This window comes from Hemibagrus wyckioides, linkage group LG22 (assembly GCF_019097595.1).
Source record: "Hemibagrus wyckioides isolate EC202008001 linkage group LG22, SWU_Hwy_1.0, whole genome shotgun sequence".
Taxonomy (NCBI): Eukaryota; Metazoa; Chordata; class Actinopteri; order Siluriformes; family Bagridae; genus Hemibagrus; species Hemibagrus wyckioides.
Genome location: NC_080731.1, coordinates 1,093,241 through 1,114,387, shown reverse-complemented (window position 1 = coordinate 1,114,387; position 21,147 = coordinate 1,093,241). Strand labels below are relative to the sequence as shown.

The following is a 21,147-nucleotide window of genomic DNA, read 5'->3' as shown; positions in this document are numbered from 1 at the left end:
TAGTGTATAGTGTGAATAGTGTCTATAGTGTTTAGTGTGAATAATGTGTATAGTGTGAATAGTGTGTATAGTGTTTAGTGTGAATAATGTGTATAGTGTATAGTGTGAATAGTGTGTGTAGTGTATAGTGTATAATGTGTAGTGTTTAGTGTGAATAATGTGTATAGTGTATAGTGTGAATAGTGTGTATAGTGTTTAGTGTGAATAATGTGTGTAGTGTTTAGTGTGTATAGTGTGTGTAGTGTTTAGTGTGAATAATGTGTATAGTGTATAGTGTGTAATGTATAGTGTGTGTAGTGTATAGTGTGAATAGTGTGTATAGTGTTTAATGTGAATAATGTGTATAGTGTATAGTGTGTAATGTATAGTGTAAATAATGTGTGTAGTGTTTAGTGTGTATAGTGTGTGTAGTGTTTAGTGTGTGTAGTGTATAGTGTGAATAGTGTGTATAGTGTTTAGTGTGAATAATGTGTATAGTGTATAGTGTGAATAGTGTGTATAGTGTATAGTGTGAATAGTGTGTGTAGTGTATAGTGTATAGTGTGTGTAGTGTATAGTGTGAATAGTGTGTATAGTGTATAGTGTGAATAATGTGTATAGTGTATAGTGTGAATAGTGTGTGTAGTGTATAGTGTATAGTGTGTGTAGTGTATAGTGTGTGTAGTGTATAGTGTGAATAGTGTGTATAGTGTTTAGTGTAAATAATGTGTATAGTGTGAATAGTGTGTATAGTGTGAATAGTGTGTATAGTGTTTAGTGTAAATAATGTGTATAGTGTGAATAGTGTGTGTAGTGTATAGTGTGAATAGTGTGTATAGTGTTTAGTGTGTATAGTGTGTGTAGTGTTTAGTGTGAATAATGTGTATAGTGTATAGTGTGAATAGTGTGTGTAGTGTATAGTGTGAATAATGTGTATAGTGTATAGTGTGAATAGTGTGTGTAGTGTATAGTGTATAGTGTGTGTAGTGTATAGTGTGTGTAGTGTATAGTGTGAATAGTGTGTATAGTGTTTAGTGTAAATAATGTGTATAGTGTGAATAGTGTGTATAGTGTGAATAGTGTGTATAGTGTTTAGTGTAAATAATGTGTATAGTGTGAATAGTGTGTGTAGTGTATAGTGTGAATAATGTGTATAGTGTATAGTGTGTATAGTGTGTGTAGTGTATAGTGTGTGTAGTGTATAGTGTGAATAGTGTGTATAGTGTGTATAGTGTTTAGTGTAAATAATGTGTATAGTGTGAATAGTGTGTGTAGTGTATAGTGTGAATAATATGTATAGTGTATAGTGTGAATAGTGTGTGTAGTGTATAGTGTGAATAGTGTGTGTAGTGTATAGTGTGAATAGTTTATGTAGTGTATTGTGTGTGTAGTGTATAGTGTGTGTAGTGTATAGTGTGAATAGTGTGTATAGTGTGTATAGTGTTTAGTGTAAATAATGTGTATAGTGTGAATAGTGTGTGTAGTGTATAGTGTGAATAGTGTGTGTAGTGTATAGTGTGTGTAGTGTATAGTGTGTGTAGTGTATAGTGTGAATAGTGTGTATAGTGTGTATAGTGTTTAGTGTAAATAATGTGTATAGTGTGAATAGTGTGTATAGTGTATAGTGTGAATAATATGTATAGTGTATAGTGTGAATAGTGTGTGTAGTGTATAGTGTATAGTGTGTGTAGTGTATAGTGTGAATAGTGTGTTTAGTGTGAATAATGTGTATAGTGTATAGTGTGAATAGTGGGTGTAGTGTATAGTGTGAATAGTTTATGTAGTGTGTAGTGTATAGTGAGAATAGTGTGTGTAGTGTGTAGTGTATAGTGTGTGTAGTGTATAGTGTGAATAGTGTGTATAGTGTTTAGTGTGAATAATGTGTATAGTGTATAGTGTGTAGTGTATAGTGTGTGTAGTGTATTGTGTGAATAGTGTGTGTAGTGTGTAGTGTATAGTGTGTGTAGTGTATTGTGTGAATAGTGGGTGTAATGTATAGTGTGTGTAGTGTATAGTGTGAATAGTGGGTGTAGTGTGTAGTGTATAGTGTGTGTAGTGTATTGTGTGAATAGTGTGTGTAGTGTGTAGTGTATAGTGTGTGTAGTGTATAGTGTGAATAGTGTGTGTAGTGTGTAGTGTATAGTGTGTGTAGTGTATTGTGTGAAGTGTGTGTAGTGTGTAGTGTATAGTGTGTGTAGTGTATTGTGTGAATAGTGTGTAGTGTGTAGTGTATAGTGTGTGTAGTGTATAGTGTGAATAGTTCATGTAGTGTATAGTGTGAATAGTGTGTGTAGTGTGTAGTGTATAGTGTGTGTAGTGTATAGTGTGAATAGTTCATGTAGTGTATAGTGTGAATAGTGTGTGTAGTGTGTAGTGTATAGTGTGTGTAGTGTATTGTGTGAATAGTGTGTGTAGTGTGTAGTGTATAGTGTGTGTAGTGTGTAGTGTATTGTGTGAATAGTGTGTGTAGTGTGTAGTGTATAGTGTGTGTAGTGTATTGTGTGAATAGTGTGTGTAGTGTGTAGTGTATAGTGTGTGTAGTGTATAGTGTGAATAGTTCATGTAATGTATAGTGTACCTACAATATAGATGATGTGATTGAGTATATAAGTGTTATAATACTCCACTGTTACTTTAACCTTTAATGGAAATGTTACTTAGAACTCTTCTTTTCCCCTCCATCACGGGAGTGAAGGAGCCTGGTGTCAGCTCTGATGGAGTAAAGATACTTAAAGAAAGGAGAGATCTGAAATGAGGAAATGAAGCCTGAAGTGATGTTGTAGCTGCAGCGTCTGCTAGACGGGAATGAGAGCGTGTCTTTGAGTCAGGAGAATGTTTAAATGTTGATAAAGGAGTGATTTCAATGTGAGGAATGAAGAGAGATGATCTGCTGGACAGAGGGAATGGTTTCCGTATGTCTGCATGTCTGAGCTGAAATGTGATATACGACGCTTCACAAACAGCCCTGAAGGCAACATATGGCCCTGTAATAACAACTGATGCAACTGCTGAGAGCCTCAAGGGTGCGTGTGTGCCTGTCTGTGTGTGTATGTGCTTTGTGTGTGTGTGTGTGTGTGTGTGTGTATATGAACAGAGATGAAACGCAGTGTCCTTCCTGTAATCTCATTAGAATTTCCTGTTCCGTTACAGAGAGGGTTTTTTTCTCCAGCACTGAAAGCTTCAGAGATAAACTCCAGGCCGTAAATCGCCTCTTCATCTGATTCTAAATCTATTATCATCTTTTACAGCCCCTCTGCCTCGTATCAATTCCCTTTTCAAGGACACGTATTATTCTGACAAACCGAGTAAGATCCTCTCCACAGTCTGTGTGTGTGTGTGTGTGTGTGTGTGCATTTTTATTGCAACCAAATGTCGCCATAATGATCAGTTCTGACCTCGCTCTAACTTGTTTGGTAATCTCTGTGAGGAAGCACAAAAATATGTGTATGTAAGAGTATGTTCTTGTTACCGAGGTTACGGATGGTGCAGACTCACTGTATGTAGCATTATTAAGCTTTGGTCACTCTGACTCTGATCAGTAGAAATGATGAAAAAAAAGCTTGCGTCCTGAGAATTTCTTTTGATTAGAGATCCCCAAGTCATTTCACGGATGCTGGAAGGGTCAAATCTCAGCACAAAGAAAATGTCGAGCCAGCAAGGCTGAATATGAACAGCGGCGTGGAGCTGGAACGTCCGTCAGCAAAAAGAGAAATCTCTCAGGAGGGTAGGGTGTGTGGCCACATGTCCCAGAAAAATACAGTACAGGAATGGAGCAGGAGTAGTAGCGGTATGGGTTTTAACTTCATGCTATTAAACCAGAAACCTTTCATTTCAGCTACTGTATCAGTGAGCTACAAATTTAAACGCTTGTTAGTTAGCTAACATAATTCATTGCCAGGTGAAGTGAATAAGACTGAGTATCTCCTCATCATGGCACCTGTTAGTGGGTGGGATATATTAGGCAGCAAGTCAACATTTTGTCCTCAAAGTTGATGTTAGAAGCAGGAAAAATGGACAAGTGTAAGGATTTGAGCGAGTTTGACCAAAAGGGCCAAACTGTGATGGCTAGACCACTGGATCAGAGCATCTCCAAAACTGCAGCTCTTGTGGGGTGTTCCCGGTCTGCAGTGGTCAGTATCTATCAAAAGTGGACCAAGGAAGGAACAGTGGTGACCCGGAGACAGGGTCATGGGTGGTCAAGGCTCATTGATACACGTGGGGAGAGAAGGCTGGCCCGTGTGATCCGATCCAACAGACGAGTTACTGTTGCTCAGACTGCTGAAGAAGTTAATGCTGGTTCTGATAGAAAGGGGTCAGAATACACAGTGCAGGACAGGTCAGGGCTGTTTTGGCAGTAAAACCAACACAATATTAGGCAGGTGGTCATAATGTTATAGCTGATTGGTGTATATCACTTTAACAAAGTTACACAGCTCACATCACACCTACATCAAAAAACAAACATATTCTTGCTGAGGAGTTTACGGTGGCTGAGAAGTGCAGAACAAAATAACAGATCAGATAACAAAACATCAAACGAGTGTGTATAGTGTGTTAGTGTATAGTGTGTATAGTGTGTAGTGTATAGTGTGTAGTGTACAGTGTGTATAGTGTGTAGTGTATAGCGTGTATAGTGTGTAGTGTACAGTGTGTATAGTGTGTAGTGTATAGTGTGTAGTGTACAGTGTGTAGTGTATAGTGTGTATAGTGTGTATAGTGTGTAGTGTATAGTGTGTATAGTGTTTAGTGTATAGTGTGTATAGTGTGTAGTGTACAGTGTGTAGTGTACAGTGTGTAGTGTATAGTGTGTATAGTGTGTATAGTGTGTAGTGTATGGTGTGTATAGTGTTTAGTGTATAGTGTGTATAGTGTGTAGTGTACAGTGTGTAGTGTATAGTGTGTATAGTGTGTAGTGTATAGTGTGTAGTGTACAATGTGTAGTGTATAGTGTGTATAGTGTGTAGTGTACAGTGTGTATAGTGTGTAGTGTACAGTGTGTAGTGTATAGTGTGTATAGTGTGTAGTGTATAGTGTGTATGGTGTGTAGTGTATAGTGTGTATAGTGTGTAGTGTACAGTGTGTAGTGTATAGTGTGTATAGTGTGTAGTGTATAGTTTGTAGTGTACAGTGTGTAGTGTATAGTGTGTAGTGTACAGTGTGTATAGTATGTAGTGTACAGTGTGTAGTGTATAGTGTGTAGTGTACAGTGTGTAGTGTATAGTGTACAGTGTGTATAGTGTGTAGTGTACAGTGTGTATAGTGTGTAGTGTACAGTGTGTAGTGTATAGTGTGTATAGTGTGTAGTGTATAGTGTACAGTGTGTAGTGTATAGTGTGTAGTGTATAGTGTGTAGTGTATAGTGTGTATAGTGTGTAGTGTATAGTGTGTAGTGTGTATAGTGTGTAGTGTACAGTGTGTAGTGTGTATAGTGTGTAGTGTACAGTGTGTATAGTGTGTAGTGTGTATAGTGTATAGTGTGTATAGTGTGTAGTGTACAGTGTGTATAGTGTGTAGTGTACAGTGTGTAGTGTATAGTGTGTATAGTGTGTAGTGTATAGTGTGTAGTGTATAGTGTGTAGTGTACAGTGTGTAGTGTATAGTGTGTATAGTGTGTATAGTGTATAGTGTGTATAGTGTGTAGTGTATAGTGTGTAGTGTACAGTGTGTAGTGTATAGTGTGTATAGTGTGTAGTGTATAGTGTGTAGTGTATAGTGTGTATAGTGTTTAGTGTATAGTGTGTATAGTGTGTAGTGTACAGTGTGTAGTGTATAGTGTGTATAGTGTGTAGTGTACAGTGTGTAGTGTATAGTGTGTATAGTGTGTAGTGTACAGTGTGTAGTGTATAGTGTGTATGGTGTGTAGTGTATAGTGTATAGTGTGTAGTGTATAGTGTGTATAGTGTTTAGTGTATAGTGTGTATAGTGTGTAGTGTACAGTGTGTAGTGTATAGTGTGTATAGTGTGTACTGTATAGTGTGTAGTGTACAGTGTGTAGTGTATAGTGTGTATAGTGTGTAGTGTATAGTGTACAGTGTGTAGTGTATAGTGTGTAGTGTACAGTGTATAGTGTGTATAGTATAGTGTGTAGTGTATAGTGTATAGTCTGTAGTGTATAGTGTGTAGTGTATAGTGTGTATAGTGTGTAGTGTATAGTGTGTAGTGTGTATAGTGTGTAGTGTGTATAGTGTGTAGTGTACAGTGTGTATAGTGTGTAGTGTGTATAGTGTATAGTGTGTATAGTGTGTAGTGTACAGTGTGTATAGTGTGTAGTGTACAGTGTGTAGTGTATAGTGTGTATAGTGTGTAGTGTATAGTGTGTAGTGTATAGTGTGTAGTGTACAGTGTGTAGTGTATAGTGTGTATAGTGTGTATAGTGTATAGTGTGTATAGTGTGTAGTGTATAGTGTGTAGTGTACAGTGTGTAGTGTATAGTGTGTATAGTGTGTAGTGTATAGTGTGTAGTGTATAGTGTGTATAGTGTTTAGTGTATAGTGTGTATAGTGTGTAGTGTACAGTGTGTAGTGTATAGTGTGTATAGTGTTTAGTGTATAGTGTGTATAGTGTGTAGTGTACAGTGTGTAGTGTATAGTGTGTATAGTGTGTAGTGTACAGTGTGTAGTGTATAGTGTGTATGGTGTGTAGTGTATAGTGTATAGTGTGTAGTGTATAGTGTGTATAGTGTGTAGTGTATAGTGTGTATAGTGTGTAGTGTACAGTGTGTAGTGTATAGTGTGTATAGTGTGTAGTGTATAGTGTGTAGTGTACAGTGTGTAGTGTATAGTGTGTATAGTGTGTAGTGTATAGTGTACAGTGTGTAGTGTATAGTGTGTAGTGTACAGTGTATAGTGTGTATAGTATAGTGTGTAGTGTATAGTGTATAGTCTGTAGTGTATAGTGTGTAGTGTATAGTGTGTATAGTGTGTAGTGTATAGTGTATAGTGTGTAGTGTATAGTGTGTAGTGTACAGTGTGTAGTGTATAGTGTATAGTGTGTATAGTGTGTAGTGTATAGTGTATAGTGTGTAGTGTATAGTGTGTAGTGTGTATAGTGTTTAGTGTATAGTGTGTATGGTGTGTAGTGTATAGTGTATAGTGTGTAGTGTATAGTGTGTATAGTGTTTAGTGTATAGTGTGTATAGTGTGTAGTGTACAGTGTGTAGTGTATAGTGTGTATAGTGTGTAGTGTATAGTGTGTAGTGTATAGTGTGTATAGTGTGTAGTGTATAGTGTACAGTGTGTAGTGTATAGTGTGTAGTGTACAGTGTATAGTGTGTATAGTATAGTGTGTAGTGTATAGTCTGTAGTGTATAGTGTGTAGTGTATAGTGTGTATAGTGTGTAGTGTATAGTGTGTAGTGTATAGTGTATAGTGTGTAGTGTATAGTGTGTAGTGTACAGTGTGTAGTGTATAGTGTATAGTGTGTATAGTGTGTAGTGTATAGTGTGTAGTGTATAGTGTGTATAGTGTGTAGTGTGTATAGTGTTTAGTGTATAGTGTGTATAGTGTGTAGTGTACAGTGTGTAGTGTATAGTGTGTATAGTGTGTAGTGTACAGTGTGTAGTGTATAGTGTGTATGGTGTGTAGTGTATAGTGTGTAGTGTACAGTGTGTAGTGTATAGTGTGTATAGTGTGTAGTGTATAGTGTGTAGTGTACAGTGTGTAGTGTATAGTGTGTATAGTGTGTAGTGTATAGTGTATAGTGTACAGTGTGTAGTGTATAGTGTGTATGGTGTGTAGTGTATAGTGTGTAGTGTATAGTGTGTATAGTGTTTAGTGTATAGTGTGTAGTGTACAGTGTGTAGTGTATAGTGTGTAGTGTATAGTGTGTATAGTGTGTAGTGTATAGTGTGTAGTGTATAGTGTATAGTGTGTAGTGTATAGTGTGTAGTGTACAGTGTGTAGTGTATAGTGTATAGTGTGTATAGTGTGTAGTGTACAGTGTGTAGTGTATAGTGTGTAGTGTATAGTGTGTATAGTGTGTAGTGTACAGTGTGTAGTGTACAGTGTGTAGTGTACAGTGTGTAGTGTATAGTGTATAGTGTGTATAGTGTGTAGTGTATAGTGTGTGTAAGGGAGGATGCAGTGATCACTAAAACACAAACAGTGATTCTCTGCAAGACAAAACATTTGACCTGTTTTTATTTTTTGAAATGCATTAGTGTGTTGGAGGATTCTGCCTTACGGGTTTACTCTGTCTCTTCTGCACCACACACACACACACACACACACACACACACACGTGCACACACACACACACACACACACAAACCCAACCTGATCTGTGCCTCTGCAGTCACAGTTTGAGGATAAAACCGATGTGGATGTTATTGTGTGTGTGTGTGTGTGCGTGTGTGTGTGTGTGTGTGTGTGTATGGTTTAACGCTCAGAGTTTCAATACAGTAATAGGACGCCTCAGGTCTCCGACTGTGCATCAGCAAAAACAACACTGCATTTATCTGCATTCATTACAGAAACGGCCGGAGGGGGGATAACAGATTTATAATGCGCAGTCGGAGGAGTGTCTCTAGTGCGCACTTTAAACTGGTTTATCTAAGAAAATCCAGGGGTTTTATCACAGGCTGGCAAAAACAGTGTTACAAAAAGAAAACAAGAACAACAGGCAAGCCAAGGTCAGAGAGGACGCAAACACACCAGGAACTAAATGAACTAGGACAAACAAGGAGCTGAAATCTGCAGGAGAACTTACACAACTTAACACTAACCACGAGAACATCCTACACACACTCCAGCTGAACAAATGCACAAATATAGCACACACACACACACACACACATGTATCTGCTGTTTCCTCTTAAACCAATATTACTAAACCTATCTCTAGCCACTTTCAAACTTCAGACCTTCTTGTCACTGTGGTAAATTTAAGCATTTATTTCTCAACGAATCTGCTAGAGCAGAAAAAACACTTTAATTGAGTAAAAATGATCCAGATTAATAACCTAATACACTATATCACCAAAAGTATTGGGACACCCCTCCAAATCATTGAGTTCAGGTGTTGTTTTTCAGGGGTTGGACTCGGCCCCTTAGTTCCAGTGAAAGGAACTCTTAATGCTTCAGCTTCATACCAAGACATTTTGGACAATTTCATGCTCTTTGTGGGAACAGTTTGGGGATGACCCCTTCCTGTTCCAACATGACTGCACACCAGTGACCAAAGCAAGGTCCATAAAGACATGGATGAGTGGGTTTGGTGTGGAGGAACTTGACTGTCCTGTACAGAGTCCTGACCTTAACCCCATAGAACACCTTTGGGATGAATTAGAGTGGAGACTGTGAGACAGACCTTCTCGTCCAACATCAGTGTCTGACCTCACAAATGGGCTTCTAGAGGAACGGTCAAAAATTCCCATAAACACACTCCTAAACCTTGTGAAAAGCCTTCCCAGAAGAGTTGAAGCTGTCATAGCTGTAAAGGGCGGGACAACTCCATATTACATTCATGTGCATGGAAAGGCAGATGTCCCAATACTTTTGGCACTATAGTATATTTAGATTAAGATCTTATAATAATAAGACATCATATTTGCTGTGCTGAAGCTCGACGCTACGTGCTTCAACTTGTGATAAGAAAATCAAGCGGAGTTTAAGGTCTTGTAAGACGTACCAAATATTACATTCAGGAATGATGTGAATTCCAGAGAAGACTCACAGGCAAGGACACGCAGATCATACCGGGAATCTTCCAGAATAAATGCTGCACCTCTACCAAGAAACACTCCTTAATAAAAATAAAGACTGCAGGTCTGAGCTGGACTCGCTGATAGTGTTTACATTCCTGCTGTCAGTCATGTTATAGACACGCCCCCTAAATCATTTAGTGGTAAGTGTCAGAGAGGCTGAGGGTTTGTAGAGCAGTGTGACAGAAGGAATAGTCATTTTAACACTGACTCTTTAAAAAAAATAGATTTTTGCATGGTGGTTTAGTGGTTAGCATGTTTGCTTCACACCTCCAGCGTCCTGGGTTTGAGTCTCGCTCCCACTCGCTGTGTGTGTGTGGAGTTTGCATGTTCTCCTTGTGCTTGGTGGGTTTCCTCCCACAGTTCAAAGACATGCTTCTGGGCTGATTGGAGTCTCTAAATTGCCCGCAGTGTGTGTGCCCTGTGATGGGTTGGCACTCCATCCAGGGTGTATCCTGCCTTGATGCCTGATGAGGCACAGGCTCCCCATGACCCAAGGATAGATCAGATAAGCGGAACAGGAAATGAAATTATTTTTGCACTAAACAATTTTAATCTTTGTTTGCTTTTTTAGCTAAAAAAGTCGAGTCACTTTCTCACTATAAAGGAGCTGATTCAGAGTCGAGTCGCTTTCTCATTATAATCAAGCTGATTCAGAGTCGAGTCGCTTTCTCACTATAATGGAGCTGATTCAGAATCAAGTCACTTTTTCACGATAATCAAGCTGATTCAGAGTCGAGTCACTCTCTCACTATAATGGAGCTGATTCAGAGCCGAGTCGCTTTCTCACTATAATGGAGCTGATTCAGAGTCGAGTCACTTTTTCACGATAACCAAGCTGAGAGTCGAGTCACTCTCTCACTATAATGGAGCTGATTCAGAGTCAAGCCGCTTTCTCACTATAATGGAGCTGATTCAGAGTCGAGTCGCTTTTTCGCTATAATGGAGCTGATTCAGAGTTGAGTCGCTTTCTAGCTATAATGGAGCTGATTCAGAATCGGGTCATTTTTTCGTGATAATCAAGCTGATTCAGAGTCGAGTCACTCTCTTGCTATAATAGAGCTGATTCAGAGTCGAGTCGCTCTCTTGCTATAATGGAGCTGATTCAGAGTCGAGTCGCTCTCTTGCTATAATAGAGCTGATTCAGAGTCGAGTCGCTCTCTTGCTATAATAGAGCTGATTCAGAGTCAAGTCTCTCTCTTGCTATAATAGAGCTGATTCAGAGTCGAGTCACTCTCTCACTATAATGGAGCTGATTCAGAGTCGAGTCACTCTCTCACTATAATGGAGCTGATTCAGAGTCGAGTCACTCTCTCACTATAATGGAGCTGATTCAGAGTCGAGTCACTCTCTCACTATAATAGAGCTGATTCAGAGTCGAGTCACTCTCTCACTATAATGGAGCTGATTCAGAGTCGAGTCGCTCTCTTGCTATAATAGAGTTGATTCAGAGTCGAGTCGCTCTCTTGCTATAATAGAGTTGATTCAGAGTTGAGTCGCTCTCTTGCTATAATAGAGCTGATTCAGAGTCGAGTCGCACTCTTGCTATAATAGAGCTGATTCAGAGTCGAGTCGCTCTCTTGCTATAATAGAGCTGATTCAGAGTCGAGTCGCTCTCTTGCTATAATAGAGCTGATTCAGAGTCGAGTCGCTCTCTTGCTATAATAGAGCTGATTCAGAGTCGAGTCGCTCTCTTGCTATAATAGAGCTGATTCAGAGTCGAGTCGCTCTCTTGCTATAATAGAGCTGATTCAGAGTCGAGTCGCTCTCTTGCTATAATAGAGCTGATTCATGCATTCATGCATGGGGCTTCATGTGCATGTGGTCATAGACAGGAAGTGAGATCATGAAGTTAATAAACTCATCCTAAAAAGAATTCTCAACCTATTTGAACATGCAGACTCTGGAGTTGGTGCACGGTTTCAGTAGAACATTAAGGTGGTGTCTCACCACTGTCACTGTTGTCGTCCACCAGGATGATCTCCTTGAGCAGGTGAGCCGGTGTGTGATTGACCACGCTGTGTACGGAGCGCAGGATCACCGAGAGAGCTTCATTCACAAAGATGAACACCACCGAGATCTGTGGCAGGTCATCCGAATACATCAGCTGTTTACACCTGCACACACACACACACACACACACACACTTATTCACACTGAGCAGTGAAACATCACAGCAACACACAGCACAAGAGAGCGAGGTTTAATGAACTGTTTTATTTTTATCACAGATGTTTACATGTGAATGAGAGAATAAATTGATTTATCATGTGTACTCTAAGGACATTAATAAAGTCACTTTATTAAATAACCTCAAAGAAGCAGAAGAAGTGAGTATTCAGTGAATTATGATATTTAATTCCAAGATAAAAACAGAATATATCTTTATATAGATAAAATTAGCAGGTTAAAAGCCTCTAGTGTTTTGGTGAGAAAATGAGAAAACTCCAGGTAAAAAGTGAAGCAATGAATAAATAGAGAAATGTTTACTTTAAAGTGTTTCTAATTAGAAAAGTGTCCCTATCCTGATTACACTAATTAGAGTCTAGTCTCTGTGTGCCCCTGTGTTTAATAACGTATCACTTAAAGCACTTCCACTCCCATTATTCTGTTATTTAAAGTCGGAATCAGAGAGAAGTTTATAGTGTGGGTGAATTCACAGGGGGTCTGGTTTCACACGGGAGATAATTAAACAAGCTGAAAAACAAAAATGGAGATAAGGATGACTTACTGGTCAGAAATAGAGCAACACAAAAAAATCTACACAAATAACTCACACTATTTTTTCAGCTGTGATACATCTCTGTGCTCTCAGTTTAAAAACACACACCATGTCTGATTCACTTACTGGAGTTGATTCAGAGGTAAATTGCTTTCTTATATAGTTGACTCAGAGTTAAATCACTTTTTTTACAGCAATATAATTGAATCAGTGTTGAATCAGTCATTGCATTGATTCTTTCTCACTCCAGCTGAGTTAATTCTGAGATTAATTACTTTCTTGCTTTAATTGAGTCGATTCAGAGTTGAATCACTTTCTCACTCCATTTGAGTTAATTCAGAGGTGATTTGCTAGTTGAATCAGTCATTGCAATCGAGTCAATTTAGAGACAAATTACTTTCTTACTAGAATTGATTTGACTCAGATTTGACTCACTGAAGCAGACAGAGACCTCCTCGCTCAGATTCTCAGACCCGAGTGTCATGGCTGTGCTCTCACAAGCCTAAAGAACCTCTAAACTGAGGAGAACAATCCAGGGTTCTGTTCAAACACACTGAACACTGTGACCGTGAGCGCGTCCTCAGAGACACATTAAATCATTAAACACTGATTTTTATTACAGTTTCATTTTCTTCCTCATTTTATCGCCCCCTTTTTGTTCGATTTACCTGTAAAAAAAAAAAAGTATAATTCCCCTAAGATTAATAAAACAAACTCTTCACACTCAAAAACAGATTCATTAAGATAAATCCACTGCCACTCAAATGTTTTTGCACCCCTTGAATTTCCTACCATGTTAATCCTGTTTAATTGCTAATGTTCTTCACAGATCAAACAAACTGATGGAGAATAATAATTAAAATAAAGAGAGTTAAATGGGTATAGAACTTATTAACAACTTGCTCTCAGGATCTGAGGCGGATCTGAAGTAGTGCTTTATTAAAGACAGAGGATAAAGCCGTTAAGCCTGTAGATAAAAGACTTCTACGGAGAGTACAGATAAAAGAAAAGCTCGTATTCACTGTAGAACAGAAATATGTGGAAGATTTTCACCTTATTCAGATTAGATCTAGAATGTTCTGACTGAATAAAGTGATTTATAACGTTCATCATGAACATAATAAAAGTTCTTAAACCACACCACATTAAAGGAGAAGTTCACTTCCAGAACAAACACTACAGATAATTTCCTCCTTCCTCCTTTAAGATGTTCATGTCTTTCTTTCTTCGGTCGTAAAGAAATGATGTTTTTTGAGGAAAACATTTCAGGATTTTTCTCCATATAGTGGACTTCAATGGTGGCCGTGAGTCTGAGAGTCTGAGACATGAGAAAAATAATCAACCTCAGGATGGGAACGGTATCTCCGCTTCAAGAAGGAATCATTTTGAGAAACAGAATCTAAAAGTGTTTGATGAAATAAAAACATCTCTACTGTATATCCACGGACTCGAACACTTTTAATCCTGAGTCTCTAGTTTTCTGGACTTGAGTTTGTAGAGTGTGTTTAGAAATACAGTGAATCCTGCAGAGAGAGCAGAGCTGATAAAGCCTGGTGATGAATGAGGTTTTTTTATCTTCATCCCACACTAACTTTCATTTATCAGCAGCGCTGCGAAAAGCAAGAGGACCACGAAATAACCGCAGATCAAAACCTAAAGCGTAAACAAACCGGCTATAGTTTTACAGTCTGTGGCTTTATAGTCGTATACAGTAACGTCCTCACGCTGGGATCACGTCCACTACGGTCCGAGACTCTCAGGTTACATCCGCATTCAAAAGAAGGTGCTCTGGCACTTTTAATACTTAAAAAAAAATTCTCCATCAAAATTTTGTGTAGTAATTTCCCCAGCTGCATGATCAGGAACCTGGATTCTGACCCGGCGCTGAATTCCGACTCCTTTCCTACCTGAACATTTAATATGAACTTTAAACATAACCGTAATAATGAGAGTATGAGAGTAAACATGCAGAAATCTGTAGTATTTCTACTCTGTAGAAAGAGAAATGTTTGGTAGACTTGGTAGAGACTTGCTTGGTAGAAAGAGTCCAATCACTTTTCTAATAATTTTATTTGTAAATTCTGAGATTTGACACTTCACTGTTGCACCTTTTTATATCAAAATCTATTTCTTTTTTTCTCTTAAAATCAATCAGGTGAACTAAGATCCCATTAGACAAGTATGAAGCTAACATCAGTGTGTGTTTAATCTTAGCACTGATACCTTAGCCTGGTTTAATTCTCGGCTTTCTCGTGTAAGCCTGTCCACACTGATACGTTATCATTGTTTAAAAACGAGCGTTTTTATTGGATGAAAACGCTCTCCAAAGTGGATAAATTTGAAAACGGCCTTTGCGCCTCGCAGGCTTTCGAAACCAATGACACATTTTTAGTCATGTGACGCAGTCATGTGACCAACTCAGAAGAGAGAGAGACACGTTCACAGAGACATGTATGATGGCTGCTCCACATAAAATAAGACTGATAATAAACATAACTGAAAATTCTAAAGACTTGTTTAAAAAGATGAAACAGTATAACTGTTGATGCTGTGACGTTTTATTTATAAGAGAGGTTTATGGAAGGAGTCGAGTGTTTATTGCTGTGAGGGGACGAGTGTTTATCGCTGCTATAATGTAAGTGAGAACTGGAAGCAACTTGTCTCTTGGATGTTCTACAGAATTGAAATATACTGTTAAAATGTGTGATGTGTGATTTATTAATAAATTAAACACTGTAGCTGAAGGTAAAGTGTGCTATGGAGAGTTATTCCTTATGTAATCAGTGTTGGTTAATATGGAAGTGTTTAAAACATCAACACAGCTGTCAGTCAGCTACTCACTCAGTCTATAATACACACCCATCAGGCATAACACCACCTGCCTAATATTGTGTTGGTTCCCCTTTTGCTGCCAAAACAGCCCTGACCCGTCCTGCACTGTGTATTCTGACCCCTTTCTATCAGAACCAGCATTAACTTCTTCAGCTATTTGAGCAACAGTAGCTTGTCTGTTGGATCGGATCACACGGACCAGCCTTCTCTCCCCACGTGCATCAATGAGCCTTGACCGCCCATGACCCTGTCACCGGTTCACCACTGTTCCTTCCTCTGACCACTTTTGATAGATACTGACCACTGCAGACCAGGAACACCCCACAAGAGCTGCAGTTTTGGAGATGCTCTGATCCAGTGGTCTAGCCATCACAATTTGGCCCTTTTGGTCAAACTCGCTCAAATCCTTACACTTGTCCATTTTTCCTGCTTCTAACATCAACTTTGAGGACAAAATGTTGACTTGCTGCCTAATATATCCCACCCACTAACAGGTGCCATGATGAGGAGATACTCAGTCTTATTCACTTCACTGGTCAGTGCTCACAATGTTATGGCCGATCAGTGTATGTCCCTGGGTCTTATCACAGTCAAGACACTGAAGTTAAAATGAATATATAGTATTTTATACACAATAAACAAAGAGATTTTGAAAAAGTGAGTAGTAAACATTTGTGTAAGTGTACAGTAAACATGTTTGAAGCTGTTGTGGTAAAGTTCAGAGGTGTTTGTTTCGGTACTGCTGTTTAACACACACTGGAGGGTTGGTGATATAAACCTCACACTGCATTACCAAAACAGGTCTCACAAAACACACTCGCCGCTAAAAACATCCCATTTTTCAGGATTTTCTAGATAATATGATGATATTGCTGTGCAGTCGAGCGTACACAAAATTAATTACATGTGATGCACAGTAAAATAAAACAGAAGAGATGAGTGAGAGAGAGAGAGAGAGAGAGAGAGAGAGGAGAGAGAGTGAGATAATTTATTCATGCTAATTCGCTTCATTATGAGCCGTCATCGCTCAGCTGAATTATTTTGTGCAGAACAATGCCAGGAGCTGATTGCATCCAAATTGCAGCGGGTCAACTCTCTCACACATCCTCTGACCTTTTTATTATTATGGTCCAAAGCAGCCTGTTCTTACTGACCGGGAGCGGCGAGAGCAGGAATAATGATGTAAGTGCTAGAGCGGATCATCATCTGCTCATCTTCACTTCTCATACAGCAGCGACGGCTTAACGTTTCATCCCGTTGTACATTGAACATTACGCTGATTTATGGGAGTAAACACTCGGCTCTCAGGCGCTCCTCATTCTCAGGCACAGAATTATTGCGATTGCTGTTTACAATGGTGATGCGATGCAGCTCCCGACACATCAAACTGCAGTTTTTCATGAACGGTTCCACTATTATGGTTAGAGTCTGAATGAAACAAAACACCTCTCAAGCTTATAAACTAAAGCAAACGGTGTATTTTAAGAAAACATCCTAAGATAGTTTGTGATTTGAGACGTACATCATAACAATCATGAAGATAAAACCACTAAACGTTCTGCAGATCACCATGGAAACCGGACACACAGGGATGTTTCTACTCTCTCCTTTTCGCACGCCAGCTAGCAAGGCGGCTAACACGTGCTTCCTCTGAGACACATGAACTGCTGCTCCTGCTGCATCACAGGGTGACATTACACACTCTGCCCTCTTCCACATACATGACCTCTCAGATGCATCTGAGTATGCCCCGCCCATCCTGACAGAACAGACTGTTCTGCTCTGTTGGACTCGTGGATGGTTGTAGCATGGTCATTTACCAGTTCGGCTTCTTTTGTTGCCATGGTAACCAGTTTTATAGCTTTGCTTAGTATCCTTAAAGCGTAAGCTGCTTTAAGGATCATATGTAGCTCTAAATAATCAATAATCTCTCTTTGCTTTTGGACTGTAACACTATTTCTGTAGGCATTAGCTGACCCAACACACACACACTCACACACACTCACACACACTCACACACACACACACACACAGACAGGCTGAGCATCAGGATACCATTGGTGTGAAATAGAAATAGCGCCAGAAGAGCTAAAGTCAGTAAGAACCCATGCTGTGTACCATCTGCTGTGTGTGTGTGTGTGTGTGTGCGCTACTTGTGTATCATTCTACCAGTAAAATGTGTGTGTGTGTGAATATATATAGTGTATATATATTTATTATTTTCAACCACCTCTTGTTCACACACCCACACACCCACACACACCCACACACCCACACACCCACACACACACTGGTGATAGATGTTTGAAAGTAAAAAAGCAGTGACTGAAGTGAAGGACGGCACTAATCATTGCAGCACAAGAACACACACTCAGCACTCCATCAGTCAAAGCAGATGTGTGTGTGTGTGTGTGTGTGTGCATTGCCACACGCATATCAGATCCAGTAACATCTGCAGGAATATCTTTCTCTCTCTCACACACACACACACACACACACAGGGTTAATATAAAGAGGTGATAGTGGTGGGGGTTGTGGCCATGTCACAGAGGGTCACGTTTAAACCAGGGAATAGAAGAAGCACCAGGGGACCGAGAGAGAAATGAGAGACTAGAGGAGGATAAAGACAAGGTCATTCTGTAGGGCTCGAGCAACTCCAATCCCTCATCTCTGACCGGAAAACACGGGAAAACCAAGTGTCCAGGAGACAGAGAAGGAGAAGAAAAGATTTTACATAACAATAAGAAATTGAAAACACGAAATAAATTCATCAGAAGTGACCATTTATAGCATTTGGCAGACGTCCTTATCCAGAGCGACTTATGACTGTCCTTATGACTGCTGGGCCCCTTGGTCAGGGGCCCAGCAGGAGCAGTTTGGTGGACATGGGATTTGAGAACCTTTAGACCAGTCGTCCAACACCTTCACCACTAGGCTAACACATCCCCTACTGAGTAGCCAAGTGGTCAAAAATAATTAATGAAAATTAAAACTAGTACAATAATAATAATAATAATAATAATAATAATAATAATAATAATAATAAAGCAACAAAATATGTGACAGAAAAAAAGAAAAAATAGTAACAATATACAATATACACCGATCAGCCATAATATTATGACCACCTGCCTAATATTGTGTTGGTCCCATTTTTGCTGCCAAAACAGCCCTGACCCGTCGAGGCATGGACTCCACTAGATCCCTGAAGGTGTGCTGTGGGATCTGGCACCAAGATGTTAGCAGCAGATCCTTCAAGTCCTGTAAGTTGTGAGGTGGAGCCTCCATGGATCGGACTTGTTTGTCCAGAACATCCCTCAGATGCTGGATCGGATTGAGATCTGGGGAATTTGTAGGCGGAGTCAACACCTCAAACTGGTTGTTGTGGTCATCAAACCATTCCTGAACCATTTCTGCTTTGTGTCACGGTGCATTATCCTGCTGAAAGAGGCTACAGCCATCAGGGAATACCGTTTCCATGAAAGGGTGTAGATGGTCTGTAACAATGCTTAGGTAGGTGGTACATGTCAAAGTAACATCCACATGGATGCAGGACCCAAGGTTTCCCAGCAGAACACTGACCAAAGCAGGACACTGCCTCCGCCGGCTCGCCTTCTTCCCATAGTGCATCCTGGTGCCATGTGTTCCCCAGGTAAGAGACGCACACGCACCCGGCCATCCACGTGATGTAAAAGAAAACGTGATTCATCAGACCAGGCCACCGTCTTCCATTACTCCGTGGTCCAGTTCTGATGCTCACATGACCATTGTTGGTGCTTTCGGTGGTGCACAGGGGTCAGCATGGTCACCCTGACACACTGTGATGCACTGTGTATTCTGACCCCTTTCTATCAGAACCTGCATTAACTTCTTCAGCAGTTTGAACAACAGTAGCTCGTCTGTTGGATCGGATCACACGGTCCAGCCTTCTCTCCCCACGTGTATCAATGAGCCTTGACCGCCCATGACCCTGTCACCGGTTCACCACTGTTCCTTCCTTGGACCACTTTTGATAGATACTGACCACTGCAGACCGGGAACACCCCACAAGAGCTGCAGTTTTGGAGATGCTCTGATCCAGTGGTCTAGCCATCACAATTTGGCCCTTTTGGTCAAACTCACTCAAATCCTTACACTTGTCCATTTTTCCTGCTTCTAACATCAACTTTGAGGACAAAATGTTGACTTGCTGCCTAATATATCCCACCCACTAACAGGTGCCATGATGAGGAGATACTCAGTCTTATTCACTTCACCTGGAACTGATCACAGTGTATTATTTATCATTACACCACTAATATGACTGTATACATATGATTATATTTTACTCAGCACAAAGCAGAAACTCCATTATTAATTTGTTGGGGTTAAAAAAACAACAATAAGGTATCAGTACATTAAAATAAACCTGTGCTACAGTCAGAGCTACTGTTAGAGAGAATTCATCAACACTTTCTGACCAATCAGAGCACAGGATTCAGCAGCAGTGTGATGTAAGAAGTCAGAAATGTTTGAGTTATGTTACTTTACTTGAATATAATGTTTACGTGGTTATAAATATTAAAGGTGATGAGTCAGAGCTGCAATTTAGAGCACTATTTGTTATTATTGTTGTTATTGTTGTTGTTAATAAATATTAAAGGTCATCACACCTGACGACGCCACACAGAGTTCTGATGAACTGGGGCACTTTGATTAGAGTGTAATTAATTTGCAGCTAAGGAGAAATTAGTGTGCTTCATGGAGCTTTATGAGGGATGAGTGAGTGTTAGATAAGGGTCCTTGTGTCTCTACGTTACATGAAACACTCACATGAGAGGATTTATAACCGTTCATAAATATTAAAGCTGCTTTAAAGTCATTATGTGGAAGATCCGAACAGCACACAGCATAAAGAGCACATTTTTCATCAATATTTAATGAGCTTTATGATCATTTTCGGGTTGTTCGGGGCTTTATGAATATTATAAACATTAATAAATATTAAAGGTCATTAAGAGTGTGAGCAGGAGAGCAGCACATCTCTCCACATGGTGATTAATATTTATTAATAATTATTTAAAAGTGCAGGGAAAAATGGTCAATGTGTTATAATGGTCAACATTCACACTGGTGTTATAACTCCTTTATAAATAATAATGATGACATTCTGATTGGTTGATTAGTTTTCTTATAACAGCAGCTCTGACAGTAGCAGATGTTTATATTAAAACTCTTGTTCTGATCCGTTATCGTTTCTATAGCAATGGTTTGTTCACAAGTTTTTGGTATGTAACCTCTTTAAGGAAGGAGTCTCCAGTGTCAGAGCTTTATAATGATGCTGACTTACACACCCGACTATGTTTAATGTTACATTCATACAAAACTTTCTGAACTTTCCTTGTATGATCTAGAAAACCCCAAACGATGTCCCCCTCAAGTCTGTGTGAGTGACCGCATGTGGACACGGCCACTTGCAGCATCAGCAGAGAACACTATATACTGTATAGACACCAGTATTAGCTTCAGATCAGAGGAACGAGGTTATATAACATCATTAAACATGACTAATTCAGCTGTAACTCATGGTGTGTGTGTGTGTGTTTGTGTGTGTGTGTGTGTGTGTGTGTGTGTGTGTGTATGTGTGGTGAGAGATGTGACACTCGTGCAATGATTTGGAATAAAAAGGTGATATCTCGGGTAGCATATGTTTGTGCGCAGAGGCGTAAACAATCGTGTGTTTATCTGGGATACAAGCAGTACATCTTTCTGCCAGGAAATACATCACACACACACACACACACACACCCTTATACACATACACACACACACTGATACACACACACACTGATACACACACACACACACACCCTTATACACATACACACACTGATACACACACACTGATACACACACACACACACCCTTATACACA

General features: G+C 39.6%; 1 protein-coding gene across 2 annotated transcripts in view; it reads right to left on the bottom strand.

Moving 5' to 3' along the window:
• The window catches only part of galnt9 (polypeptide N-acetylgalactosaminyltransferase 9), an 89,082-nt gene that overhangs the window by 49,352 nt on the left and 18,583 nt on the right, over positions 1–21,147 (bottom strand). For both annotated transcript variants that reach the window (XM_058375486.1, XM_058375487.1), the window contains one exon: positions 11,630–11,796. In XM_058375486.1, coding sequence (XP_058231469.1) covers positions 11,630–11,796 — 167 coding nt within the window. The remainder of the gene's footprint in view (positions 1–11,629; positions 11,797–21,147) is intronic.